This window comes from Balaenoptera acutorostrata, chromosome 11 (genome assembly GCF_949987535.1).
Source record: "Balaenoptera acutorostrata chromosome 11, mBalAcu1.1, whole genome shotgun sequence".
Classification (NCBI taxonomy): Eukaryota; Metazoa; Chordata; class Mammalia; order Artiodactyla; family Balaenopteridae; genus Balaenoptera; species Balaenoptera acutorostrata.
This window is the reverse complement of record NC_080074.1, coordinates 16148484-16165085: the sequence shown is the minus strand read 5'-3', so window position 1 is coordinate 16165085 and position 16602 is coordinate 16148484. Positions and strand designations below refer to the sequence as shown.

Here is a 16602-nt window from a genome sequence, read left to right as displayed (position 1 = left end):
CCTTTGTCTCCCCCCTCTGTCACAAGGGATGAATTGTCCCCTGCTTCCTTCTGTGGCCAGCCTCTGCACTCATATACTGGATACCTTTCCCTCTCACCTCAAGAACTTTGCTCCTGTATTTACTCCCTCTCTTTCTTCTTACATTAATCTTTTTTTTTTTTTAATGTACTGGATCATTTTTGTCTGCACCCAAACACATCTTCCATCTTAAAAGCAGAAAAACCTTCCCTTAATCCCACTTCTCAAGCTGCCTCTCCATTTCTCTTCTCTTCTTTATGCGGTGTTCCTCAGGACAGTTTTCTGTGCTCACCCGCTCTCTTCTTTTTACTAATTTTGATTCTCTTCCGAACCCACTGTAATTAGGTTTTCATGCTTTTCATTCTACTACAAAGGTGTTTGTCAAACATCATCAACCCGATATTGCCAAATCTAATAGTTCTCAAATCTTTTTTTTATTCCCCCGTAACATTTTGATGTAATTAAGTATTCTCTCCTACTTGAAGTACCTTCTTCACTTGGTGTCTAGGACACAACAGGGAACTTCTTCTTTGCAGTGTTTGAGCTCCCCAAGGCAATATTATCTTTGTCTCCATTTCTACTCTCTTGTTGGTCTCATTCAACAGTCATGGTTTTGAAAGTCATCTATTCACTGATGACTCGCAAATTTCTATCTCTACTCTTGACCTGTCCCCTAAGCTCCATACTTATATAACATACTGCCTACTCATCTCCTCCCCTTGGATGTGTAGTAGGTATCTTAAGTTTAACGTATCCCAAACTAATCTCTTGATTTCCCATCCCTCCCCACCCTCTGTCTTCCCCTTCTTTCCTCATTCACTACATGGTACCACCATTCACCCCATTGTTCATTTATTGCCATATAGAATTTCTCTTAATAAATTAACTAGGTTCATTTTCCCCCATATGTTTATGGTCAAGATTTAATAAGCACTTTACTGTGTGTAGAGCACATTAATAGATATTGCTGATAAGGAGAAATTAGAAAGTAGGGACTCTTATCTTTGAAGAATTTATAGTCTATTGGAAGACTAGCTACCATCAAAGCATGAATAATCATTTAAGCAAAATAAATTAGTTAATTGATGAATTAAGGTCATTTCCAAGTTTGATTATTTTAAGACATTCTATCATGACTAGGAGGACTTGGTGGAGAATAATAAATGAAAATACTTTGTGTTCTATATTTTAGCTTTTTCACAGAGGAGATCCACGTTCAACTAAACTGTTTAGATTTTGCCATCTCTAACCAGGATAGCCCCCCCAAAATCTGTTTGTTAAATAGATTATTTATATGAAGGTCTTGGACTATACATTATGTAGATACAAAAGATTGTGAGACCCACTCCTTATCCTCAAAGAAATACTACAGTACAGATAAAGAAGGAGACATGACAAGTAAAAGACAACTAAAGAAAGATACAAGGCACAATACAGAAATCAACTTTCCTTCTGAGGAAGATGCACTATAGACTATGAGGATCAAGAAGGGCAGAACTTAAAGTAACAGATGATTAACTTTGATAATAGTGTAAATGGAACCATGGCTAATTAATTATTGTGCCCCATAGTTAATACCTGATTAAATCCAACTCGTGCGTACCCAAAGTAAATTGGTCTTGAGTATTCAGTATTTGGGCAGGTAGAAAGAGAACAGATGGTAGAAATTACTGATTCAGGTTGGATTCATCTGGAGAGGCTAATAGAAGAGATGAAGATTCTATGGATTTGAAAGAGGAACTGGACAAGATTTCTCAAAGAAAAGAAAAAATTTAATGGAGGGTAGTATTTGGGGGGAAATAGAAATGCTTCATACATATGCAGTTTGGGCATGATATGTAACAATAAAAACTACAAAATTTCCCTTCAAAAACTTAAGGAACCCAAAACATAGCTAAGAGAATTTTTGTGCGATAACCTTTACTAATAGATACTATACTCTGGAACTGTAGGTAGATACCACATGAAATCATTTGTTACATGTCTCATTCCTCTAGAAATGGGAGATAAACTCAGTATGGTTGGCTGAATCAAATAATAAGAATTTACTGTGCAATTACTTTGTGCCTACCGGGCACAAAGAGAATTTTGTTCTATTCTACCAGAGATATTGAAACATGGATTCTATAAACACTTTGGGCAGATTACTCAGTTTTCTGAGATTTAGTTTCTGGGTTTTTTTCACAGCTGTATCTCCAGGGCCTCCAGTACCTCCTGATACGTGGTAGGCACTCAGTATAGAAAGAGATAAGGAAGGAAGGAAGTCAGCTGAATGGATTAAATAAAAAATAATATACACATAAAGAGTCTGGTATAGTAAATTATAATTTGACTTTGTGTCTATCTTCATTTCCTAGCATAGTGCCTAGCTTATAGAAGGCACTTTTAAAAAGTTACTTGAATTAATTCATTCTTCCTTCAATCATCAAATATTTATTGAAACCTGTAATATGCCGGGCACTGAGAGCGGTACACAAAACAGAAAGAAATCCCTGCCCCCATGGAACTGACTTGTGGAAAAAGGTAGACAATAAAGAAAGAAAGATATACTGTGTTAGGTGGTGATAAGTGCTATGAGGAAGATTAAAGCAGAGGGAGGGGGATAAAAAAAAGAGAATGCTGAAGGTTAATTATATAGGGTGGTCAGGGAATGTCTTCCTATAAATGACATTTGAACAGAGACCTGAAGAAAGTAAAGGAATGAGCCAAGCCAGTTTCCAGAAAAAGAGTTTCTGGGCAGAGGGAGCAGCAAATGCAAAGACCATGAGGTAGGAAAGTGCTCGGTGAGTATAAGGAGTTCCATGGAGGTTTGTGAGACTATAGCGGTATAAGCAAGGAATATAATAGAAATTAAGTCAGAAAAGTAGCAGGAAGCCACATTATGTGAAACCTAAGGAATTTGGAAGGACCTCGTCTTTTACTATGAGTGAGATGAGAAGCCATGGGAACTGGAGGACTTTGAGAAGAGGAATGACATGATCTGACTTTCAAAGGATCATCCTAGCTGCTATGTAGAGAATAGATCATAGAAGGACCAGGATGGAAGCAGGGATGACTTAGGAGACTGTGGTAATAGTTCAGATGAGAAATATTGGTAGCTTGAATTTGGTAATACTAGAGGAGATAGTGAGAAGTGGTTGGGTTATGGATATAATTCAAAGGTAGAGCCAGAATAATTTGCTGATGGATTGGATGTGGGATGTGAAAGAGAGGAATCAAGGCTGTTTCCAAGGTGTTTGCAGTAAACAGTTGGAAGAACAGACTTGCTATTTAATGAGATGGAAAACTGTAGAAGGAACAGCTTTGTTGGGTGCTTCAATATTCTGCTTAGGACATGCTAAATTTGAGAAGCCTATAAAAGTCTGGAGGTCATGGAAGAAATCAAGATAGACATATACTTTAGGGAGTTATCAGTAAATAGAGACCATACAAAGCCGTAAAACTGGATGAGATCACCAATAGAGAGTGAAAATAGTAAAGAAATGTCTCCCAAGAACTTAACCCTTGAATATTCCAGCACTTAAAAACAAAAGGATAAAAGAGAACTGGCACAGAGGCTAAGATGAAGCAACCAGTGTGGAGAACCAAAAGAGGAGGGGTCTGGGTGGATGCATGGATGGGTGAGTGAGTGAGCAAACAAACAGATAAACCAAGCAAGTTATGTAATCCCTCTGAGGATCAGTCTATAAAATAGGGATGATAGTGATGTTACTACCTCCTTTGCAAGGTTCCTGTGAGGGTTGATTATAGAGAATGTATGCATATCATCTATTACAGCAACTAGCACATAGGAAGTACTCAATAATTAATAACCATTTTATTATAAAATAAAACAACTAGAAAACATATGTACAGGGTTTTTGGTTTTTTTTAGTAAATAATGAAAATGCTGCAGGAATTAAAAGAAGGGAAAAATCAATATGAGTCAGGGTATTAAGGAAGAAAGAGAAATTTGACCCAGACTTTAACATGGATTTTGATAGAGGCAGCAGGGGCATTCCAGGTGCTGAGATGAGTAAAAACTCAGGAATGGGTTTGAATATATCATGGTGGTACAGTGAAGAGATGTTTCACTTCAAATGAAATTTCATTACAGGCATGAAATTATTTGAGGTTTGTTTTTTGTTTAGCTTTATTCTATTTGGAAGCAAACCTATTTATTTTTTAATGTTTTTTCTACTCTTACAAAACTAAGCTCGGTTGGTACCATTCTCGCTTACTCTAATACTTAAACGATTGATGATGGTTTTGCATTTGTGCCGTTAGGTTTTACCACCACTGAGGGATGTGACAAATCGACCTGAAGTTGGCTCAACTGTGAGAAATAAGCTGGTGCGCCTCATGACACATGTTGACCTGGGAGTCAAGCAAATTGCTGCTGAGTTCCTTTTTGTCCTTTGCAAAGAGAGAGGTAGGTTAAACTCTCTTTGCCCTCTACTTTTTCATCTTTCTGAGGGAATTTGAGAAATGTTTCTGTTATTAGTGGCCATCTCATTCCACTCTTTTCAGAGCTTATTCTCTATCTGTTCCATTAGAGGCCTTGAGCAGATAATAAAAATTAATAATTTAAAAGCATTTTCTACATGCTTCTGAATTCATTGAGACATGCAGGCAGATACACTACCAAACACGCTCACGTTTAAACTTTGCCTTCTGTCTCCTTAACCCAGGCTTCTTAATCTTGATGAGTCAGGACCTGGAGCCATTCTGAAAAATCTGCTTAAGTAATTCAGGTGCTAATATTTTGATAACCAGGCAAAGGCCTGGGTTAGTTCCACTTTTTAATTCCTCTTGGAATTAAAGCTATAGGAGTTTTGGTTTCTTCATTAAGTTCTTTAATCAATAAATGCATAAGATAAACCTCTTACCCTTGAGATGAGGGTAAGACAGAAGTAGAGAGAAACTAAAAAGTAACTATACTATAATAAATACTATTTTACAAGTATGTATAAAGTGATTGTCTTCTGAGATACATCTAACAATTTAAAATATTTCCTTAAATTATATGGATTATTTTGCTCTACAAAAGTTCTCCAAACAAGGAACTTTAACCAAGTTATTCAGATATTCTTACTATTTCTTTCTGCATCTCCTAGTTTATAAAAGTACTAGTGTAAAAGTCCCAACTAAGCAGATTTTATATTACACTTTTTTAAGTACCCTAGTTTTGTGAGAGAGATAACTTAGAAGTGAAAAACTTCACTCACTTCTCTCAAAATCTTCAGTCAGTTGAATTCTTTTCTCCCCTGCCAGCTTTATTGAGGTATGATTGACAAATAAAATTATATATATTTAAAGTATACAACATGATGATTTGATACACATATACATTGTGAAATGATTACCACAGTCAGGTTAATTAACACATTCACCACCTCACATAGTTACATGTGTGTGTGTGTGTGTGTGTGTGGTGTGAGAACACTTAATATTTACTCTCTTAGCAAATTTCAAGTGTATAATAAAGTATTATTAACTATAGTCATCATGCTGTATATTAGATCCCCAGAACTTATTAATCTTATAACTGAACTTATTCATCTTATAATTGTACCCTTTGACCAGATCTCCCTGTTTCTCTACCCTCTGTTCCCTGGTAACCACTGTTCTACTCTCTGTTTCTATGAGTTTGATTTTTTTTTTCAGATTCTACATATAAGTGAGATCTACAGTATTTGCCTTTGTCTGGCTTATTCACTTAGCATAATGTTCTCTAGGTTCATCCATGTTGTTGTAAATAGTAGGATTTCCTTTGTCATGGCTGAATAATACTCATTTTATATACAGTTGACCCTTGACCAACACAAGTTTGAACTGCTCGGGTTCACTTAGATATGGATATTTTTCAGTAAATACACACTACAGTACTGCATGGTCCATGGTAGGTTGGACCCACAGTTAGTTGGATCTGTGGATGTGGAGCCACAGAATCAGAGATCAGACTATCAAATTATACACAGATTTTCGACTGCATAAAGGGTAGGCGTCCCTAACCCTAGCATTCCTTAAGGGTCAACTGTGTGTGTGTGTGTGTGTGCGTGCGTGCACACACGTGCATGCATATACACACACACACACCTCCTTTATCTATTCATCTGTTGATAGGCACTTAGCTTGTTTCCATATCTTGGCTATTGTGAGTAATGCTGCAATGAACATGAGAGTTGAGGTATCTCATAGGGATTCTGATTTCATTTCCTTTGGATATATACCCAGAAGTGGGATGCTGGATTATATTGTAGTTCTATATTTAATTTTTTTAGTAACCTCCGTAGTGTTTTCCATAGTAGCTGCACCAATTTACATTCCCACTAACAGTGCACAAGGGTTCCATCTTTGCCACATCCTTGCCAGCACTTGTTATCTCTTGTTTTTTGATAAAAGCCATCCTAATAGGTGTGAGGTGATCTCTCATTGTGGTTTTGACTTGCATTTCCCTGATGATTATTGACATTGAGCACCTTTTCATGTACCTGTTGGCCATCTGTATGCCTTTGGAAAAGTGTCTATTCAGGTCCTTTGCCTAATTTTTAATCGTATTATTTGGGGTTTTTTGTTATTGAGTTGCATTCATTGAATTCTTAAACTTCATTTCTGACTAATTGGTACAACCACTTCAGTTACTGTTAAGATGGTACATTAGCAACATAATTTGATCAATATCATTACAATGATAATAAACACAACTATTATGTATTCATGTGCCAAACATTCTATGCCATAATCTCGTTTAATTCTCATAAGGACTCTCTAAGGTAAACATTATTATTATTTCAGTGTCATAAATGAGGCAAGGGTCTTATCCAAGCTCATGCAGTTGAGCTGTCTTTCCATTCTGCCATATTTCCTCTCATAATACAATTGACCCTTGAACAACATGGGTTTGAACTGCCCAGGTCCACTTATATGCAGATTCTTTTTTGATAAATATGTACTACAGTACTACGCAATCCATAGTCAGTTGAATCCACGGATGTGGAACAGCAAATATGGAGGGCCAACTGTAAAGTTATAGGAGGATATTCAACTGCATGGAGGGCCATCACCCCTAACCCCTGTGTTGTTCAAGGGTCAACTGTAATTATCTTCAACTGTTCTCATAGACTAGTTTATTTAACATCTGCTCTTTTAAACAATTCAGTTATTTTATGACTATGAAAAAAAATATTACATCTTGAAATTGACTGGAATAGTGCCTTGCATATAGTAGTCTGCAAATACTGGCTGAATTAAATCGATTTTACTGAGATCAGAAATTAGCTGTATTTAAAGTATGATCATATACACACACACACACACATATATACATGTAAATCTAAACCACACATGTGTATCTATTCATTAAAAAGTATTTATCAAAATATAAATACATCAAAATCTTATCCATTGTTACCTCTAAGTGGTAGAATGACCGGTGACTTTTTTTAGTTCTCTGTATGGTATAATTTTTCTACAATGAGCATGCATTTCTTGTGTACATGTAAAGTTTTTAAGAGGGGAAAAATGAAGTTTATTTCTTCCGTAATTACATATCTAAATATATATTACATACCTAAATACATAAACTACATATCTAAATATATATCTAAATAATTTTATATATCTAACTACATAAATTATATATATAAATATAATCAATCACCTTACTAATGAGTTGGTATCGTAACAAATATGGTATATACATTGATAAATGAATCTGTTAATTGTTCTTAATTTGAAATGGTTAGCTTTGTTCCCCCTGGGACCCAGTATTTGTGGTGTCATAGTCCTAACTTTGAGCCCCAAACCCATATTAGCAAAATTGTATCTTTTTCATTTGATCTTTAACAATTCTATATATATTCGTCTGCTTTTCCTTTTAGTTTGATTTAATAGTAAAAGTATTCTTCTGAAATAAAAGCTTGCTTATTCAACAAATACTTTTTGAGCTAGACCCTGGGAATACAAAGGTATACAAGATAAGCAAGGTCTCTGCCCTCATATTATTTACTTTCTTTATCAAGGATTACAAACTCAGATGCCTACAAAGTGCCAGGCTGGTAATAAAGTAAGTCAAATGAACGGAACGTAAGATGATAAATGAAAACTGACACTTAGCTAATTGTTGGGGAGATTGTGGGTTGGGAGTGGAGGAACAGGGGAATGTGGGAGACTGGAAAAGGGACCTTGCTGCTATTTAGCTCCAGCTGATTGTTACCATGAAGGAGCATGTGGCCAGTGTTACCAAACCACCCAGATTTTTCAGGAGAGTTTTTAAATGCTGTCAACTAATTCTAATTTAAAACGTTCTGCCCCCCACCCGCCAAAAAATTTTGTAGTCCATATTCAACTCATAAGTCATCAGATTTTAGAGTTTGGATTGGGTTTGGAGGCAGATTATATCAAAATGAAATAAATTTAAGATAATTTATCAGAGTGACTGAACTTTCCTCTTAAAGATGTTCAAAGCTGAGTTTGAAAGTTAAGGTACCATGACCAAGGCACAAAGTTCAGACCACTAAGCAGAGACAGCAAACAGCAATCAAATTGGGTTAGGAACACAGAGACAAGATTAAAAAGGAAAATTGAAATGGGGCAAGATACAAAGACCAAAATTTTATGGAAGAATTGGCACAGAAAAAGCCGTCCAAGTGCCATCTGTGCCAGGCTAAACTACATCTCCAACTGATAGCGACCCACAGGTTAACTTGTGCTCGTGCTACTGACTTGTTTTGTTGAGTGCTGACAAAACTAAATTTTTATTACCTGCCCTGCAAATTGTGTACTTTATAAGGGGTCCTAAAGACAAGCCTTACATAGTTTAATAAAAGAAAATAATTTGTAAAACAACCCCCTGCCTTTGTTGGGTATTCCCCTCCTCCCCAGCCCCCGCCTTTTAACACATTTATTAATTCCCAGTGTGTGCTAGGCATTGTGGTAGGGAAGGAGCTGAGTTGCAGAGATAAATAAGGCTTGAACTCTCTCAACACATAGCCCCACACCGTTATACACTTACTTTTGTCTCATTTATTTCAGTCTCAGAGGAATAGGTGTCTCTTTAGCTTGGAGCTAAGCAGTCTCCCTCTCCTGATGATCTTTTCCCTTCCTGTCTTCTCAGAAGACTTGCTTCATCAGTTGTTACCTTCTGTTCTTTTGTTTGTTAACTCTCCCTATGTTTTCCTCAATCTATATACATCTTCATGTCACTGTCCTTCACATGTTAACATCTTGAAAGACTGATTTGTTCTTCTTTTCAGTATCTTCATTACCCACTCAGGCTTCAACTTGCTGCAAGTAAGGCTTTTCCACCATTCCCAACTCCCAAGATGCCACTGAAAATGCTTTCAGGAAGGTCACAAATTAACTAATTTTCAAAAGGAATGTGTATTTTTTAGTCTTTATCGTATGACATCTCTCTTAACAGTTGACACTATTGACCACTGTCATTTTTTCTGTGCTACAACACACTCTTAGATTTCCCTTGACCTACCTCTCTGTTCATTCTTTTCAGTCTGAGTTGCTAACTCGTATCTTTGTCCACATCGACTTGCTAGCATTCCGTAAAGCTCTCTCTGGCCCCATCTTCACTTCGCATTGCTTCCTGAGCCGTCTCTTCCCCTCACTTGGCTTCTGCTTCAGCCTGCTTTGGGGGGATTTCCAAATCTGTGTCTCTCTTAATAAACTACTAAAATAATCCTACCCCTCTGTTTCTGGTCAGGTTTTCTTCATTCTGTCTTACACAGGGCTAAGAAAAGGACTGTTCTAAAATACATATATAATATTGTCATTCCCCCTTATAAAACTTTCAGTGACTCCCTGTCACCTACATGGTAAAATCTAAATTTTACCTCCATGGCCTACCTCTATAGTGTATCCTAAATCCACTCCCTACCCGGCACTTTCTGCTTAATCATACTAAATTCTTTACTTTTGCATGATTATACTGCACTGTTCCTTGGCATATCTCCATAGCTTTGCAGATGCTGTTCCTTTTGCATGGAATGCCTCTCCCATCTTTGTTAGCATAGTGAGCTTTATGTATTCTTGAAGATCACCTTAAGCATCATCTGTGTGAAGATCATCTGAGGTAGAGTTCATCATTCTCTGCTTTGTACCATTTTTACTTATCTCTGTTAATACTTTTGACATTTGCTATGTTGTAACTTTTTGTTTATCAAACTTTTATTCTAGACATTGAGTTTCTTTAGGTCAGAAATCTTTGTCTTCATCTTTGGATCCCCGGTGTTTCAACAAAGTATCTTACAGATAGTAGGTACCCCATAAATGTTTAATGAAAGGCCAAATATTTGTGCTGTCTGTGAATTCAGTGTGGTGAATACAGTGTCTTGTGGACTTCTCCATACAAAGGAATAATTGTAGGATACTATGGTAAGCACCATATGAGAGGAATGTGCCAGGCACTGCAGCAACCTGGAAGAGTGATTGGTTGGTGTGGAGAAAGTCAGAGAAAGTCTTCACCTAAGAGAACAGAGGAGTGGAAAGCAACATTGGTATGTACAGAAAAGAGACTAGTTCAAAGTGTGAGGAACCCACAATGCACAGGAGTAATAGGAGATGAGTTTGGGAAAGAAGGCAGGTGCGACAAAATGAAGATTCCTTTAGGCCCTGTTTTAGAACTTGAGCTTTAGCCTTTCGGGGAGATTTTAGAGGTTTTATCCAGGAAGGTGGTAACATCGTATTTTTTGCTTTACAAAGGTATAACAGCAGGACTTTCCTGGTGGTCCAGTGGTTAAAACTCCGTGCTCCCAATGCAGGGGACACGGGTTCAGTCCCTGGTTGGGGAAACAAGATCCCACATGCTGTGCAGCGTGGCCAAATAAAATAAAATTTAAAAAAAAAGAATATCAACGATATAACAGGCAGTTGTGTGGAACCAGGAATGGAGGGATATGAGACTGGAAGTAGGAAGACTAGTCAGAGGAAGCTTCTAGTATAGGATTTCAAAAAGTCACAGCATTTAACTGAATGGAAAATGACTGTAAATCCTTCTCTGTGTAACAGAGAAGGGGGAATCGTTTCTGGGTAGAATCTGGCTCTGCCGTTCTTTCTCCGTAGTAAAAGAGCAAAACCCCTTTTATTGGTTTTCATAGGAGAGTGTGATAAAACCCACGTCTACATAAGCAATAATGCCGTTACTACCAGTGCAGTTCTGACTTTGCAGTGTGCTGCTGTGGTTGCTTTCCTCTGTTCATAGTGCCTTCTAGCATCTTGATAAAATAATGGTGAAATATTTCTTGCAACTTTCTGACTGAATGCTGTTTTGTTTCATTTCTGCAGCAGTTTCATCTAATTGCATGGATGAGTACTGTGACAAAGAACAAATACATTTGTGTGTTACTTTTTTTTAAGGACCACTCAGAAGATCTTTTGTTTGCCTTAGCAACTCATCTTAACATCCAAATTCAGTCCATTTTCCTCCTACTACGTTCCCAATATCAAACAGGATGTTATACAGTATATATGAAAATAGACTAAAAAGTAACTAAAAACACTCCACCAAATAATATAAATCAGAACTTCACAAAGAAAATGCCTCTCACTGTGTGGATTTTGTAGTCCATTTGTCTCCTCTTCCCCAACCCCCATTTTTAAGTATTTTATCTCATTAGCAAATGTTCATTTGATTTTTAAACTATTGGCTGTAGCCTTGTCTACTATTCTGAAAGCAAGGTATGTCTGAAACAGTCTTTGTAACCCAAGCTGTCACAGAGTTGACACAGAATGTTTGTTCGAGTGAATGAGCAGTAAGCACTATTTTCATAAAAGTGCTAGAGATTTTTACTATTGACTAGCTTCCAGGAGGATTTTCTGCATAAGAAAGCAGGTTATTTAGTGCTCTGTTGACTTCTTTTTAACCTATTTTGGCCTTTCATAAACTGTATTCTTAAGCTATTTTAATGTTTGGCCACTGTAGGTGGTTATTTACATTTTGTGTCTTTCTTACTGTTATTTTATTTTTTAAGTATATTTATTTAAACCATTTATTTATATCATCTCAGTTTAGACTTTCACATTTTCAGTGAATATTTCTTTTCTGGAACTGCTAAACATCGTATTTGTTAAAAAAAATAAACCTTATCCAAAAACTTAGTGAGAGTATCATTGTCATGTGGGTTCAGATATATGATCCTTCAGCCTCAGTGACTTTGTGTCTGACCATGTGGTTAAGGTCATGAATATTAAGAATATCTGTATACACTGGATATTCACTTCCCCTAATAACCCATCAAGAATCCATTAATTTATCTAAATCACTCCATCTTGTGGAGGCAAGAGGGAGCATATCAGATTTATTCAGAGGGTTTTCAGATTACACCACCATGATCCCTCATTAAATTCTAATATGATTCTACCCAGCACCCATTGAGAATTATTACCAAAGAGACCACAGTTACCAGTAGGTTTTAATGTAGAAAATAGTTAAAAGTGACTAGTGTAAAACTTTATTTAATCTACTTATATTATTAATCTGTATTTCCTTTTGCACAAATTTCACATTTGCTGTGTCCTTTGAAAGCAGGACTTCCTTTTATTTGCCCCCAAATTACCTATTTTCAGTGTCAAGGGAGGTACCCTCTCGTTCAAGTATTTGAAAATTTAATGAACAACTGTATCCTGGACTATTTATCCTACATCCTATCCATGCCCTTCATGGTTTCATACTCATTATATATATCCCTTTTCCTTAACCACTTAAGTTCCTTATCCACTGCCCCTTTCAGGTCCCCAAAGTCATTTTAATTGCCCTCTTCTGAATCTTCTCCAGCTTTATTTTGTCTTTTTTGAGGTAAGTTATATGAATTACAGTAGTATTTCAGATGTAGATTTTACTAAGACTTTATACGTGGATAAAATACGTAGTGTTATGTTTTGTTTCCTGCAATTGTCTTTAGAATGACATTTTATTGAAAGCCTTAAGTAAATTTTGCCATTTTTTATGTTTTGATTGAATATTCTAGTGTTCACCTTGAAACTGTACCTGAAGAAAAGAGTTTCTAAATAAAGCTGCTAAATATTCCTTAGTATCTTCCTTAAAGGTACTTAGAAATCAAAAAAATTCCTACAATTCAGGGTTCCCCTTACATTGATGAACTGATGACAAGTTAATACTTACACAGGACCTGCACCAAGTGCTTCACTGGGCTTTTTTTTTCCTTGTTGTTAAGATAAGTCTAAAATGATCATTTTAGGGACTTCCCTGGTGGTCCAGTGGTAAAGAATCTGCCTTACAAGGCAGAGGACGCGGGTTCAATCCCTGGTCAGGGAACTAAGATCCCACATGCCGCAGGGCAACTAAGCCCATGTGTCACAACTACTGAGCTCACGTGCCTAAACTAGAGCCTGCGTGCCGCAAAATTACAGAGCCCACCTGCCCTGGAACCCACGTGCCACAACTACAGAGCCGACGCGCCGTGGAGCCTGTGTGCCACAACTAGAGAAGAGAAAACCCACATGCCACAACTAGAGAGAAGCCCGTGCGCTGCAACAAAAGATCCCACATGCCTCAATGAAGATCCTGCGTGCCGCAACTAAGACCCACGCAGCCAAAAATAAATAATAAATAAATCTTTAAAAAATAAAATAATCATTTTACATATTACTAGGGGAAAAGAACACGTTTAGTTTGTACCAGATACTTTCCTAAGCACCTTGCATGTATTAACCAGTGAGGTAGATATTATTCCAATTGTCTGTATCTGAAAATTGGAGTAAAGAGCCTGCTAGTAAGTGGTAGAACCATTATTAAGGTCCAGCAATTCCTGGCCTACCTTTCAGTGGGTATAATGTGCTTACATATTGTTGCTGACTTCTTTGAAAAAGGAGTAACTTAGCCTATCCTATTTGCTAATATCCTTAGGTTTTCTTATTTCTTAATCTCTTTCCCTCCAATTCCTATAAAAGGAATAGGAAAGATTTACATGATGTGCTATATTGGTAAAATGTCAATCTGGCTTTCATTAACTTTCTAATCATCATTTTTCTGAAACTGAATAAAGAAATCAAATTTGTGATCAAAAACTTAAAAACACCACCCTTACCAATGGCCTGGCGGTCACAGAAGCCCCACTCCTGCCACAAAGTATATTCAAAACAGCTTCATTTGAATTTCTGATACCTGAAAAAAGGTTTTTGGTCCTCAGAGCATGTAGGATTACTACTACCACACTTTGAAAACCTCTCAATTTTAAGATTTACTACCATGGCATATATCTCTAGCCTCCCTGTGTTGGTGAGTAGTTGGTGATGATAGTGAGGACTCAGGGATTCCTGTCTAAAAACCTATTCTGTTTTTGCAGTGGATAGCCTGCTGAAATACACTGGCTATGGGAATGCTGCAGGACTGTTGGCGGCCAGGGGCCTCTTGGCTGGAGGAAGAGGAGATAATTGGTACTCAGAGGACGAGGACACAGACACTGAAGAATACAAAAATGCAAAACCAAAGTATAGTATCATGTTTCTTTTCACCTAACTATGTCTGCCTTTGAATTGGTTATTTGCCTTTCACTTCCTTTGGCTTTCATTTTCCAAGTATTTCTCTTCCTTTGTGGATTCGGAAGCTTTCTGTTTAATAGTTTTAGAGGCAGTTTCATAGCTAGTGCCTTAGAGGGTGACTTCAAGTGATCGAGGAAGGATAATATTGCAAGAAATGTTCTGCTGCATGTGCTCATTACCCTATCCTAAGTATTAAGAGAGGTAGCGTTTTTAGATGTCTACCGTCATATATTTAAAGGATATTGTTGCTTATTTTGTGCTCTCCTCTCCATAAGTTGAGATTTTATAAGGTATAACCAAGACCAAGTATTTAAGTTGGTTATTTGATACTTCAGTCTTTCTCAGAAATCTAAATGTAGGTTCCATACATTCTGATATTTCCTCTTGTGAAAAGCCCTTATGAGTCAGTAAAGTAAAGCAACAGGGCACATTACTAGCAAAAGGAAAGAAAACTGGCTCTATGGTAAATTTTAATCAAACACTTATGGAATCATCTTTTAACAGAGGCATTAGTACACTGGATAGGCAAACCAGAGACTCTATCAAGTTTTCCCTGAGTCAGTGCTTACAAGTCAAAGACACTAATCGTCTCTTACCCCGAAACAAACCACCTCTACTCTTCTACTCCCCATCCTTTTCATCCCCCTCTCAACTCCAATCCCAGGTAAATTTCTTAGTTTCCACTTATTAGGAGTTATTTGAGCTCAGTTTTCTGGTTTTCATTACTGAATGTTAAAAAGGTATGCCCTTCCCTATTGATGATGATATTGACATATGCTATGTTTTCTATCCACAGTCTTCTAGAGTGTGATGTGGATAATGTAGTAGTTGAACAGGGATAGAAAAATCATTATCTGCAAAATTAGGCTCTTTTTTTTAAAGTATAGATTGTGCTTTGTTGAAATGAAAATAATAGGTTGTCAGAAGGTAAAAGAAAAAGATCATTCCCTAATCAGACAGGACTTATATGGCCTGTATTCTTGGCAAATCAGGTCTGAGTAGATGGTGTTACTTGTGGCATTCCCCAGGGCTATCAGCCTCAACAGGATCTAGGAGTGTGTCCTAGAAGAAAAAGACTTTGGGGGAAAAAAAGCTAGCAGTGGCTCTAAGCAGTAAGTTCTCAAGACTGCCACCATGTAGATGTTATAAGTTGGGCACCTCTATCAGGTATTTGAAGCTAAGATAGAAAAATAATACATTAATCTTTCCATAATTATAGAAGTCATCATTCTAAACTATTCTTGCTAGCTCTTGATTTTTCCATTCCATAAACTATATTTCCATATCAGTTTAATATTTTCTGTCTCTCCATTTGAGACATTAAAATATACCATTTAAGGAGTCTCATATTTTTAAATGAAGGTAGAAATTACATTAGGCATTCATTGTGTCCCAGGGTATGTGGACACAGTCAACTAACATAGAAAACTCTAGAGTACTCATGAGTGGTTGATATCATTGCATCTCAATGTGTGTTGTTGATTTTATTTGGTAGATGACTTCTAAAATGGTATTGGTCATATATCTAGCGAACACAAGAACGCTACTATAACAAGAAGAACCTCAGAAAAAATACGAGAACACACTGGGTCTCTCCCAATAGTACAGGAAATAGAAATGTGTTACATTATGGAAGTGATACTAGATTTCAGGAAAGCACTGTTTGTTTAAATCAAGGACCATGATGTTTGATATTATTATTGTTTTGGCTCTCTGTCAGAAAGATTCTGTACTTAGGCCTTACATCCCTGGTTGGAATCTTCTTCAGCCTTTGGATCTGGCCTATATCATTAATAGGAATGGTGTGTTAGTGTGGCCAGAATAGTCACCATTGTGAGATCTTGTTGTGTTTCTTAAACATTGCTCATTGTAAGTATAAATATGTTTTTCTCACATAGCATCACATCTTCCCTCTTCAGATAGATTTGCATCTGCTTTTCTCTTACATCTTCCCTCTTTCAGGTGCAACAGTGTAGTGGGATGTTCATTTGTTAATTTAAAATACTTATTAAAATGGTCCCCATGGAAGGGGTGGTGGAAAAGTACTTTGCAAGCAAGACAATCCTTTGTGTTCTGGGCAGTGATCCACAA

At 36.9% G+C, this 16602-nt stretch overlaps 1 protein-coding gene across 9 annotated transcripts in view; it reads left to right on the top strand.

The window, feature by feature from the left end:
- Nucleotides 1–16602, top strand: part of RIC8B (RIC8 guanine nucleotide exchange factor B) — a 116046-nt gene that overhangs the window by 70181 nt on the left and 29263 nt on the right. For all 9 annotated transcript variants that reach the window (XR_009009693.1, XR_449623.2, XR_449622.2 and 6 more), the window contains exons 7-8: nt 4285–4429; nt 14316–14460. Coding sequence is in view for 3 of the 9 variants with exons in the window: in XM_007165730.2 (XP_007165792.1) it covers nt 4285–4429; nt 14316–14460 (290 nt within the window). In the remaining 6 variants the exon portion in view is untranslated. The remainder of the gene's footprint in view (nt 1–4284; nt 4430–14315; nt 14461–16602) is intronic.